Genomic DNA, 14148 nt, shown 5'->3' with positions numbered 1-14148 from the left:
CCCACACCACACCAGCCCCCCACTACTCCCCAACCAAGACTCTCTTCTCTGAAGATGAAGTGAAGAGGAGTCAGGAGTCTGAGGGTCTCGTCTCGTGAAGGAGAGAGGGGAGAGAGAGAGAGAGAGAGAGAGAGAGAGAGAGACTGTAAAGAGAGTACACACACCACGGAAAGAGAAAAATGAATATATTATCAAAGAAAAATTTGTCTCTCCCTGAAGGTTACGATCCTTTAATCATAATTTAAGCGCTATAAAGACCCAAAAGAAAAGAAATAGAAGAAGAAGAAAAAAAGAAAAGAAAAAAAATAAAAAGGAAGGGGGCTCTAATCTCTAACGCCTTTACCGTACTCGCAGCATTACTCTCTCTCTGTCTCCCCTTTCCTCGCTTTTACCTTCCCCGTCCATACCAGTACGCCACTCCATCTTTATAACGGACGTCAACCAAGTGGTACAGTAGGCACCTGGAAGTTGAATTAGGAGGTAATAAAAGAGATAAAAAATTTAAAAATTTTAATAGTAAATGGTTGCATAGATTCTGTCAACTAATTATTCTCAAATTATCAATCATAGGTTTTAAAATTTAATATTTTAAATCAATGAAATATAAAAGTCGACGTCTATTAAACGACGATGGATATTCTCGAGTTTTAGAATAAAGGACGAAAAAGATATCGGCGATTAAAAATATAAATTTTAGATAAGTCAAACAACGGCCACACATACTCGCTCTAAACGTCGTCGTCTCCTCTAGTTTTCTTCTCTTTTTTTTGTTTTTTAACGTTTATCCTGTTATGTTCCAACCGCACCATCTGGCCCAGATCCTTTACTGATCGCCTTGTCCACCGAGACCGCATACCCCGCCCACCACCGCCCTCGCCGTTTGTCCGCGTCAGTGATGAGCGATCAGCTCCTCCAGTACTCGCAGCCACATTGTCAATGTATGGTGGAGACGCCGACTATAGCGACTGCACAGTCCGAGGCTTAGGCATACGGTCTTGCCGTGTTGGACCTATAGCTTAGCGTAGTAGAGTGATAGCGTAGTTAAACAGTAAATCTTGGCAAAGGGAGAAAAGAATGTATATTATTATTTATTATTTGTTTTGTTTTAATCTTATTTTTATACGAATTATAGTATTATCTGTAATATTTTTTGCTTTCCACTATAATATTATAATATTGTATTAAAAAAATGTTAAGATCACTTTCAGAGTAAGTTATTTATTTATAGTAGTTAGTTCTTTATATTTAGATAGGTATTTAATTATAGTTTTAAGCGAGGTATTTATTATAGTAGTTATTTATATGAACTACAAGAATTTTGTTAACTCGGTAAAGAAAGGCCACCGTTAAAATGAGTTCTATCTTCACTCCACTCCTTTTCTTTATATATCAGTCCAATCCCCCCACAACCTCACTTTATCTCCTCCCTCTCCCTCTCTCTCTCTCTCTATATATATATAATGGCTTTCTCTCTCCTCCCCTTTTCCTCCTCCTCCTCCTCTTGATATCTCTCCTCCTTCTCCCTTCTCCTCCCCCCCTTTCTCTGAGGCCTTGTTTTACTGCTGCAATGGAATTCGATCTCGAGAACCCGTTCACCGCCGCCGACGACGACAAGGAGCGCTCCGACTCATTCGCCGCGCTCTTCGCGGCGGAGTCCGATCACTCCCTCGCCGGCGCCGCCGCCTCCGTCGACCTCTCGGCCCGCCGCGACGCCGCCTCCCTGATCCTCGAGGTAAGCATCGCATGATCGCAAACGGAGATCACCGCATGCTTTTTACAAAGTTGCTTTGTTTGATGATGATGATGATCGGAGCAGGCGCAGTTCCGATCCAATCTCGATCCCTTCGTCGCCTACCTCGCCGCCAACTACGTCGATCGCTTCCTCTTCAAGCGACAGATCCCGGTAAATTTTACAAAAAGTTAAAAATGGCAACAAACTAGCGAAAACCCTAGCGGATCAGCTCTATTTCCCCACCATCCGATCCCGATCTAACACTTACAATGCGTTTTACCGCCTATTCTCAGAGAGATAAGCCATGGGTGGCGCGGCTCCTCGCCATCTCCTGCCTCTCCCTCGCGTCGAAGATGAAGCGCGGGGCCGATTACTCCATCGCCGATTTCCAGGTTAGAGATCGACGCATCGCCTCCTCGATCCCCGATTTTCCCCCAATCTGTGCGCTTGTTTTTGGTGATATATATATATATATATTTTTTCGTTCGATTTCAGGGGGAGGAGGGTTTCATCTTCGACGCGCACACGATCCATCGCATGGAGCTCCTCGTGTTGGGGGCGTTGGATTGGAGGATGCGATCCATCACCCCTTTCTCCTTNCTTTTGAAAGGGCTTGTTGAGCAACTCTATTGACTCCTTCAGTGGGCCTACGTGCATGGTTTTGCGAGCCCCGTGCTTAAGCATATGTGAAAATTTTTCAAGTTTTTTTTTTTTTTCTCTTCTTGCTGTTTGGATCAACATTAAACTACGTATCAAAAATAGAATAAATGTTCAATACAGTTTGATACAGTTCTCTTTTTGGGGTGTTTGACGAAAAAAAAATGAAACAGAGATTAAGATGTTGGAGTTCAAACCTTCTCTGATCGCCGCATCCGCGCTCCTCGCCGCCGCACGCGAGCTCGTCCCGATCCAGTACGCCGCGTTCCGCTCCGCCGTATCCTCCTGTGGATTTGTAAATAAAGTGAGCTTTCAATTCAAACAGCTACTCATTTTCATTTTTAAATTTTTTTTTCTCCCTCTGCTGCATAAATTACTAATTTTTGGGTCGGGGGGGTGTTGGTTTCGATCGCATTTTGTGTTTATCGAAGGAGAGGTTGTGGGAATGCTACAATGCCGTGGCGGCGTGCGGTTGCGATTCGGCGCTGGAGCTGGAAATGGCGTCGAGCGCGGACACGCCGGTGACGGTGCTCGGCCGCTACTGCGCGAGCTCGGAGAGCGAGAGGACCGTCGGATCGGCTGCGGCGCCGGCCGATCGCGATCTCAAGAAGCGCCGCGTCTCCTCCGCCGCGCCGCTCCGCCTCCGCCGCTTCCGAGACTAGGAGCCGCGCTGGGCGGAGGAGAGAATGTAACAAACTATAAGCGGCAGAGGAGCGGAAGAGGAATGAAAATAACTTTGGGTTGGTTAACTTCCTATTAATCTGATTTATGGTCAAAAATGCGTTGATCCCTTATTTTTTTTCACTAAAATGTTTACTATTCTCTTGCATTCAGTTTTAAAAATCACTTTTTTTTTTCTGCTTTTATTAGTTGTTAACTGTAAATAGAATTAAGAGATTTTGTCCTGATAAAATTTACTGAGTAAAGTACTTAAATAAAGTGTATGAAAATTGGATAGTACAAAGACAATCCATTTATATATATTTAATATTTCTACGACAAGCAAAAAGTTATGGAAAAGTAATAACATGGTAGCAATTTTTCCTTTAGCTTTTGCTCTCTCTCTCTCTCTCTATATATTTCTAATTAACATAATTTTTTTTTTTAAATTGCAGAAGGAGACGTAGACGAAGAGAGGGACGACAAAAGAGATCTGTGGATTGAAGGCCCTGGTGGTACGAAGAAATAGTAGTCTCTAATTTCTCTCTATTTTTTTTGTTTTGTTTTTGGTTTTGCTATATTATATATATGGGGGGACATATTATAATATGATAATAAATAAAAAAGAAAAAAAAAAGCTGGATATTTAGGCTAGTTGAAGCGTTTGAGGTTGTTGCTTTAATTTTTTTTTATACAAAAAAAGTGCGCAGTCAACGAAGGTACGGCAACTGACACGTGTCCGGCAGGGGAGAGGGCGACAGTGGCGTACACCCCCGACGCCTGTCGGACTGTTTCTCGTTCGACCCCTCCAGCCAGCGACACGTGTACGTACGGTTCAATAAGTGCAAAGTACGTAATTTTAACATTATTATTTTATATATATATATATATAAATACATATATATTCGGGTGCATCATGCATGCATGGGGTTGCGCCAGTATGCGTATGGTAAGTGTCAAGAGATCGATATTCATATTTTCCCTTTCCCCTGCAAGCTTTCCCAATGCGTAAGAAGCGAAAATTCCGGAAACAAACTTTGGGAAGGCAAATTCATTTATTAATTAATATAGGTGTTTAATTTGATTATAAATATTTTTAGTAAAAATAATCATGTTATATATCCTTGTAGTTTGTGAAGGTTTATTGATTAGAATTAATCTTTGCTTACTGAGATTAGAACTCTGCTTCGATCTTTTTAAACCTCACAATACTTCGCTTCTCAAAAAAAAAAAAGAAAAAGAAAAAGAAAAAGAAAAAAGCACACGCACTTTGATTTTCTTGAATATAAATATAAAAGAGATAACCATTATCTGACAAGTTAATGTGTTTTAGAACAAATCAATATTTCGAAATAGTTTTGGTGGAGAGTGCATGCGGTGAGCTCAAAATTTTCTTCGTTTGTAATCTCATAAACTTTTTTTTCAATTAATTTTGAGTTTATATCTCGAGTCTGTCAATTGAGCCCACTTTAATGATATAACGGGATAAGCTTAGCGATTGTTCTATGTTTCAATCTCGGAGCTCCATGGTTACTTAACAAGCCACAAATTTCCTTCCTCGATCTAGAGCACTACTCTATCAACCCCCTCAAGACATACGGAGGATTCTCTTAACAGAGTCCTCCAAACTCTTGTGAACGTACTAGCTAGTAAAACGATCGTAGTAACGTCTAGCTAGAAATAGAATTTGATTGATCAAGCCTTTAATCTTGATAGATTCAATCAAACACATAGGGAGGATTGAAATCAAGGGAAACTATACAGAATAGTAGAAGGAGAATGTCTCCATCAATTTTATGTTAATATATAGAAATGTCAAACTGATTACCGTAGAAACGTATAGCAGTTTCAAGTGGGACAAATCACGAAATCCACACCTTGCTCTGCACATCATTATTTACAATTTATGGCAGGATATGATTTGCGAAATCCTCCTCATGTTTCAGCCCCCATGAGCCATGTCGGCATTAATAAATGCACCTATAGGCCACACAAAGCTGTCGAAGCGTAAGACCAACATTAATGTGCTTGAATAAAGTGGTCGTCGAATAGAGAAAGGGGCCGGGGCTCAGGGGCTTTAAATTCTAGTAGCTTTCTCTTTACTACGCTTGAGATAATTAAATGGCCCCCAAAGGAGAACATTCCAACAAGCGACAACCTCATCCGTCCAATTCGAAGGCCTGCATTGCTAGCTACCTACAATGCAATTAATTACACATGCCAATGATCTTAACTATATATCCTGGTCTGAACAAATACATGGCGCACAAATACGAGGTCTTAAGCCTAATCCCAAACTCTAGCTTGACCCAAATTGCATCGACCGTACCGAATAGTGTATATTTATATGGGTATATGATAGGTGATATTTTGGTCATAAAATTTTAATCTGTTATAAGTTCTATTTCGTTTCACGATTCTATTTAGCTGATCAGATGATGATATGTTACTAATATGATGATAGTATAACATTCTAGTTATTTTCACGTTACTAATTACAATCGTATATTATATCGGCACGGAAGCAGCACATCAACATCCAGCAAACTAATTATATTATAAGTTTGATAACCAATGATATAATTTATCCCATCAAACTAGAAATTAAGAGAGAGAGAGAGAGAGAGAGAGAGAGAGAGAGAGGAGAGATGCCAGATAATTATGAGGTTAGAGTGGCCCGGAGAAAAGTCACATGGAATACGGGAGATGATGGAAGTGCCAAATACCAAATAGTGAAAGTCATATACACAGTGTGGGAAATTTCAGGGGAAGAGAGTGTAGTTTGGTGGGTCTGGCAGAGAGAGAGAAAGAGAGAGCAGTGATCAGCGCTCAGCTGATCCCCTCAGCAGATGCTGCTGCTGCTGCTGCTGCTGCTGTTGAGATCTGGCTTTTAGCTGTCCCTCTTGATTGTACACTGTACCCTCCTCCCCCCTCCCCAACACACCCCAACCTAACAATCTTTTCCCTTGATTAGAATTTGAAAACCTTACTTAATATTAATAACTTAATCTTTTAGAGGATAAACACTAATTTTATATCCACGGAATTTTGATTCTTATGTTTATCTCTAATTTAATTAAGTCTGCGTTGGCTATAAAAGTATTAAAAATATTATTCTTTTGAATAGTTCCACACTATAACTGAATCTTCTTACTATCCGCTGGTTAACTTTGATTATATATAGGCTCAACAAATGTAAACTGTGGTGCGAAAAAGCTAGAATCAATAATAAATGTCTTGGCACCCATAGCAATTGTACTTAAATAATTGCGAGTGCAATGTTGTACGTAGATGCGAGCTAGAATGACCAATTAAGGGAGCATCTTTCTTCTCACTATTAGACTCTTCCCGAAGATTTCACAGTCACTTGAATTTTTTTTCTTTTTTTTTGTCAAAAAAATGTTTGTCACATGTTATTGGTTGGTAGCTGCCACTTTTTCTGTTAACCTGGTTTATAAATGGTTACTAAAAATCTTAAAACAGAAGTAGCCAGAAGTAAGAAAAGATTGTTGCATGGGCCTAGTCCATCTTATTGTTGATCGACTGTACAGTTATCTGTCCTTCATTTTCTCACAATGTGATTATTAAATTCTAGTCGCCATAAAAAAAAATATATTTTTTTGATTTGAATTTGAGAAATAAATTGTAAATTCACTGAAGGAGGGTGATTAAATATCTATGCGGAGTGACAGAGACTATTAATTCATGGCAAATTTTTTGCGCAATGCTCTTTTATGTAACATGATATTAGAGTTGGCTCTAAATTCTAATCTCCTTCCATTTCAAAAGCTTTTAGGTTCGGTTCTCTTATTTTTCACTTTATGATTTAGTTTGTTACCCCCGTCATTTAGTTCATCAGATAATTATTATGTACGCAAATTAGAAAAAAAATATATAACAAATTCAAAAAAATATCTTATTAATTAGGTCAACTTTTTAAGATAAAAACATTTTCCCTCGCCCTCTCTTTTTTGTGAAATAATACGAAGCGGCTGTTATTAGCTAGAAGTTAAAGCTGTTAAAAAAGGTGTATAAATATTTTTATATTTAACACTTTTATCATGTCTGAACTCGAGACTTTTTGTAGGTCCATAATACAGACTGAACTAAACGGAAGGAATTAATTAACAATGTTAGAAGCCTAGCGTTAGTGCGTTACTCGATAACAGGATCTCCTACTCTGATACCATATTAAATAATACGAAATAATCGTTATTCTTCAAAAGCTGGTGTTTAAATAATTTTATATTTAAAATTTTTAAGTGAGATAAAAAAAATATTAGGCAAATAAGACTTAAACGCCACCTTCCAATGACCTTGGGAACTCAAAATACCCATTACCAAACCCCTTGTTTTATTATTATCCCCCTATGTGAAACATAGATATATATACTCACATATCGCACACTCCCACATTTGACTCGTCTAAATCATCATCACGTGAGCAAATTGGCCCCCCTCTCAGCTACCACCTAACTTTCCAAATCACCAACTAACCTTGTTCTTTGTTTGCTTTCATTCTTCTTAGACAATACATGCCAATCTATGCTTTGGAAGCAGCTCACTAAGGTAGCGTTTGATTCAAAAACAAAGCGGGGAATAAGTTCTTGTTCCCCCTTTGTTTTCAAACGATATGTTTGGTTTCCGGAAACAGTAGTTTGCGAAAATCTGGAACAAGCTGATATAAGGCTGAAACTGCTGTTCCATCTGTTTTCTGGAACAAGCCTGTTCCTTAATGAGAACAAGGTTAATTAAAATCTAAATTTAATTTTAATGACAGTAAATTATTAATTGATCTAATTAATATATTTAAATCATTATTTATTACTTTAATAATTAAATAATTAATTAATTTATTAATTATAATTAATTATTAATAATTAATAATATTCATGATTATTTATTAATAATTATTAATAATTATTATTCTTAATGATAATCGATATTAGAATTAATTAATTATTATTAATTAATTATTAATAATTAATTAATTATTATTATTATTTATTAATCATTATTAATTAATAATTATTATTCTTAATAATTAGATAATCGATATTATTATTAATTTATTATTTATAAATAATTATTAATAGTTATTATTATTTATTAATAAATATTTTATTCCTCTTGTTCCAATCTAATCATCCAAATACTATTTATCTTATTCCTAGAAACAACTCAATTTTCATCCAATCGCAAAATTAGTCTAGTTCCTGCTTATACCTGAACTTGTACCTATTTTTGAAACTAGCAGTTCTTATTTACACCCGAACCAAACGCAGCCTAAAGGTTAAGCACTCCCCACTTTGGACTATATATTTGTATTATATATCGCCCCATCTGCGGCACTGTACCATGATAATTAATACTGTGATGTTCATAAATGTGTCCATATATATATATATATATATAGTTTTAGACTTATGTAACTTACTATGTAAAATTGTATATTTACATGGATAACCCTGCCAAACACCTAATTTTACATTTGTACCAGTAAGTTGTACGTATCTTTTCGAATGAATTTCCTTGAAATGTATGTTGGGGAGTTGTCTAATTCCAACGGTGGGAAGTTGGCTTTGACTAGAAAAATATATACATGCGCTTACAAGTAATTAATATCTTAATAATAGAGATATTAGCCTCTCTATGTTGCATATGATATCAAAACAAAATTTCTTTAAGTTTGAATCTCACCAGACTCACAGTTTTATTTGATTTTCTTCCCATTTATGCTAAAGTTTGTATTTTTAGACTATTAAAAAATTTCAAATCTAGAAGTGAGTGTAAGTAATATTGAGTAAAAAATATATATATAATTATGACAATTTAAATGTATAGAAATAAATAATCATTTCGCTTAATTGGAGTATTTGAATTGTGAGGAAACCAGGTGTCGTGAAAGCAAATTAAGAACCATGTATGGAAAGCTTTGAAGGAATTTATTTACGGAAAACTTCGAAAAAAAAATCCCTTGTGGTTGCGTACTTTTTCATTTTAGTATCCTATGGTTTAAAGTGTATAAAGTTAGTACCTTGTGGTTTCGTACTTTCTCACTTTAATATTCTGTGGTTTAAAGTGTTTCAAGTTAGTACTCTGTGATTTTATTTTTGTATCAAGTTAGTACCATATGGTTTTATTTTTGTATCAAGTTAATACTCTATGATTTTATTTTCTCTTAATGAAATATTAAACCACTTCTTCGACCAAGGGCTCTTGAACGTGTCGCGAGGTGCTTTCCAATACTACCCGGGCTCTTGAACGTGTCGTTTTTTTGACCAATGCCTGAAACGGAGCCCTTTGACACTTGCTTGTCCCTTCCTCCATGCTCGGTCCCCACTTCTTCCTTTTCGTTATCCACCCTGCTTTTCTTGTTTACTTTGTCTAATCGGTAGGTGTAGAGTTCTTTATTATGGGTTTTCTCTCTTATATTTTTTCGGTTCTTTCAGGAGGCCCTATCTGTCTCCATCATGTACACTTAGTTCATTTCGTTTAATGAATGAAGCAGGTAGCTTACTACCTATTTCTCAAAAAAAGAAATATTAAACCACGGGGTACTAAAGTGAGAAAGTGCGAAACCACTGGGTACTAACTTGATACACTTTAAACTATAGGGTACTAAAGTGAGAACGTGCGAAACCATATGGTACTAAAGCGAAAGAGTGAAACCACAATGGAGATATTTGAAGCTTTCCCATTTATTTAATTACATTGCATCTAATTATCAAGTGCAGTTAGCTCACTCAATGAAAGATCTCTCACAGTACATGCTAGCCTTGAGCCAAAGGAGGGTAGTTTGGTTATTTTGATGAGAGTGATAAAAAGACAAAATCAGTTGGCAGTAGTCCTTGTTCTCACATTTTGTTTGATGTATGTGGGCACCACGAAGACTATTTGGGCATCTCCCATTCTCTGCATATATATATATATATATATATATATCTATAAAGTCCGGCTACTATGCTATCAGTAGCACGGAGCGCTCCGTGCTACCAAGTTGTTTTCGATGATGCCGCTTCCCAATCGACGATCGGCTCTGTTAGATTTGATCTACATTATTGAAAGTATTTAGAAACTAAATTTCGAATTTTTTCGACATCATTTGACTAGTGATCAAAAGATCTCAAAATTGACAATTTTAATGGCCGATGTGGTGTGTTTGTGAGTTTAACGGTGTAAAACAATCGTCGATTTGGAAGCCACATCATCGAAAACAACTTGGTAGCACGGAGCGCTCCGTGCTACCGATAGTATAATAGCCTAGTTCTATATATATATATATATAGAGAGAGAGAGAGAGAGAGTAGAATTACTATACTATCAGAAGTATAAAGAATTTGGTGCTTCCGACTTTTAGCCTTTAAATCAGTCTCTTTAATCATTTCTAATCTTTGGATTAATACTATTATTCTGTGTGGACCACTCAATTCTAAAAATACTACTCAATCCTAAGAGGGATCACAATCATATCAACCGTACAAATATTGATCCAAGGATTAAAAGTCGAAAGCAGTAAATTCTCAATACTTCCGACAACATAGTAGCTTTACACTGTATAGTATTTAGTCACCACAGTAGATCTTATGGTCTGTCTTCCTGTCTACCCCCAGTTACAAAAAAAAAAAAACTTTTTACTATATGTGAAACGGACAAAAATTTTCTGAGCACTGTGCCAATAAATTTGTTTGGGCACGGTGCAGGATGGGCGCCGCGCGCAACCCTTGAAAAAAAAAAAAATCGGGGTCCGTTTTTAGAGAGAGTCACACGCGGCGCCCATCGCAACCCTTGAAAAAAAACAAAAAAAAATGGAGAGAGAGAGAGAGAGAGAGAGAGAGGTGGTGATGGGCGCTGCTACACACGCGGCGCCCATCAGGCACCGTGCCCAAACAAATTTGTTTGGGCACGGTGCCCAGAAAATTTTTGTCCATGTGAAACCAGCTTTAATCAGGAATTAATTTCATTTGTCCTCATATGTTGGTAAAGAGCTCCGGCCCAATTCAATTAAAACAGGTTGACAGTTCTTACATTAAAGTTTGTTTAATATGACAAACTGTCCCTGGAGCAAGTGGCAAAGAGTTTGATGGTTGGTATTCAAGACCCAAGTTTGAATCCTACTTGATTCATATTTCCAGCTAAGTTTATTTCTAAATGAAATAAACGAAACGGATAGCGTNTATCTCTAAAAAAAAAAAAAAAAAGTTTGTTTAATATGGAACTTATATTCTTAACATACTCGAGGGGCACGTACTAGCTAGGAGCAAGTACTAGACAGCCATAATTCATGATATATATAAATCTAATGCAGTCCTAAGAGAGAAGGAACGAAACCGAATTGAAAAAAGTTGAACCAAGTAAGATGAGTAAGTGGACAGTAATGGAGCTGTGATCTAAGCTCGGACATGTTACAAGGTTTCGGCCTAATTAACACACAATCTTCTACTCAGAGGTGCAAAAAAAAAAATCATCTATATTACATATATATATATATATATATATATAGCAGAATTTAATTTATATTCAATGTGAGACTAATGCTTCTAAGAAATGTGCTAAGTACAGATTCTTCTCAAGGTAAGAGATGTTCCAATTGACGTATATATAATGTAAAGTTGTTGTATTCTTCTTCTTGTAGATAGCACCCTCTTAATTTAGAGTGTAGACACATGAAAGTTCACACCTTTTTATATAGTTTTTATTTTTCATAATTTTTTTTATACCCTTCTACCAGGCATGGTAATAGATTAATCATAGATGAGTGAAAAGGCAAAGGTTAGTCATCTAATATATGTAGCTTCTCTTTGGATTCTCTTCTCTCTTGCTTCGAGGAACTATTTAACTGCAAAGATGTAATGCATCCTTTTTTATAGGAAGTACAAAATAATCTATTGATTACTTGTATTTTTGTTAATGAAATATTGATTTCCCAGAGAATACTGCAATAGGACAAAATGCCATGAAATAACATATATAGCTGGCACGAGTGAAACTGCTTTGGATTTGGGCATCTTCTTGTTGTTTTCTCTTTATCTCTTTATAAAATTTAAGGATCAATTTGTAAATTAGTAAGGAGTTGGGTATCTCCTTGTTCTTCTTTACTTCTTTCTTTAATTTAGTTTGTGGTACTGTTTGAGCAAATCCAAGCCTTTTACTGACTGTACTTACCAGAAAAATGTTTTTTTTTCAAATTTAAATTCATAAAGAGTGATGGTATTAACAAATTTAAATTCATTAAATCTGATCGATATTTACTCGCTGAATTTGTCAATATATAATGAGTTCTATTACCAGATTTAACTTTAATATTGGCAATAGATTCATCATATGTGATCAATATTTATTCAGTAAATTTAACCATACACAAATAATTCGACCGGCTCCAGTCGAGATGGATCTATTAATGGCGCATCTAAGAGAGGTGCGCATGTATTCTCAAAAACAAGTGTAGAGCGAAAACCACATATAGTCTAAGGATGATTTGGAACGCTGTGCACGTTAAAAAAGGGAAAATCGGGGTAAATCGCATTGTTGGCTACAAATTCTACAAGCATTTTACTATTTAACTCCTACTCTGTGAGGGGGGTAGGTCGAGTATCTAATTATTTTTTTGAGAATTATCGAGTATCTAATTAAAAACAAAAAAGGGCTAAAGTGAAACATTTCTAGAAAGTTCTGGAGCTGACTACGCAATCAATGTGACGATACAAGAAGTTCTGGGCCTACAATTTCAATCTAAATCGAACTCAATCATGGGTGTGGGGAAAGTGATGGGCTTGGTCGAATGGATCTTTAAATAGGATCCAACACTTAAAAGGGCCGGACCTAGTGGGCTTGGGACCCTTGTTTACAGGCCCAGTTCTCCAATTCTCAGGTGCAATTAATATTGTTGGTCTGTCTTAATTTTGTTTTATTAAAATAAACTTTCTTATTTAGTTATGCTTACGTTTGTATTCTTTGACTAACTTTAATTCCTCTATTATCTAATAGATCTAATGAATAATGACGATAATAACATAGAGAACTTTATTCGTTGTATACTCACATACAAATTAAGTCGGCAAAGATTTTTTCTTTTCTTCTTAAGATCAATCTTAAACTGATTTCAATTATAATAGTTTTAGAGTTTTACTTCCATATCCACTATCCAAAATAAATTTTTTTACTACTATTTTTTTTTATTACTGTATGCAGCATGATATTTCTAAATTGAGGCCTTTTTTTCTGGATGATTTGTTTTATCTAAGATTTTTTTTTCCACCCTATCTAATCGAGAAGGATGTTCATTTGTTACAGATTTACTATTTTCTGTGCGGCCGCGTGAGCTCCTGCATCTGGCTCAGCCACGTCAGCGTACTTAAAACGCCAAATCCACGTAGCGGACGATATTTAAGTGGTCCTATTATGGATAAATCAACATGTCCAAGGGCAATTCGGGCAAACCAGTAACTATTCGGGGTACGTGCAGGCCAAAAACAGTTAAACGTGGCGAACGCTTCCGACCGAAAAGACGATAATACCCCCATCCTTATCTTCCCTTTGACGCGGGATACACGGAGTCAAACAGGAAAAGCCAATCCGAAACGAATAATGAGTCAACAGTCAACGACCCAATAACGGAACGGATGGATAACGACCTCCACGGCCCCGCAACCCATTTCCTAAAAAGTACTGTGTGAACCGCGGCCTATATGAAACTCTTACTATAACGATCCTATAATATAAAATATTGAATGAGTAGATATAATTTACGGACCTTCAAATATTTGCTTATTTAATAGGTACTAAAATATTTAATATCATTCATTTGTACGACTATTTAATATTTATGTGATAAGTTTTAAAAATTTTTTAAATCCTTGTATACTGAAGTACAGATTATAATGTAGATAATTTTAGTGACAAATACGTACAAAATAATTGAAATATAATTTAGCGGGGGTGAAATATCCTATTCTAAATTGCATGGTAATTGATAATAATAGCGTATACACAAAATGTTTTTTTAAAAAAATCTTTTTTTTAAGATTCTGTATTTGAATTTTAAAGGACAAGGTGTATACACAAGTCCATGCAACGATTTCTGGCCATTTTTTTTCCCG

At 36.2% G+C, this 14148-nt stretch overlaps 1 protein-coding gene across 1 annotated transcript; it reads left to right on the top strand.

Annotated features, from left to right (window-relative positions):
* LOC109714841 (cyclin-D6-1) lies at nt 1372-3691 on the top strand. The gene is made up of 7 exons (XM_020239549.1): nt 1372-1732; nt 1817-1903; nt 2026-2124; nt 2228-2347; nt 2553-2693; nt 2821-3129; nt 3505-3691. The coding sequence occupies exons 1-6, from the start codon at nt 1568-1570 to the stop codon at nt 3049-3051; spliced, it is 843 nt and encodes a 280-aa protein (XP_020095138.1). The 5' UTR covers nt 1372-1567; the 3' UTR covers nt 3052-3129; nt 3505-3691.

The sequence above is a fragment of the Ananas comosus genome, linkage group 9 (assembly GCF_001540865.1).
Source record: "Ananas comosus cultivar F153 linkage group 9, ASM154086v1, whole genome shotgun sequence".
NCBI classification, from domain to species: Eukaryota; Viridiplantae; Streptophyta; class Magnoliopsida; order Poales; family Bromeliaceae; genus Ananas; species Ananas comosus.
Note: the sequence above shows the minus strand (reverse complement) of the source record. Positions and strands in the feature narration are given on the sequence as shown.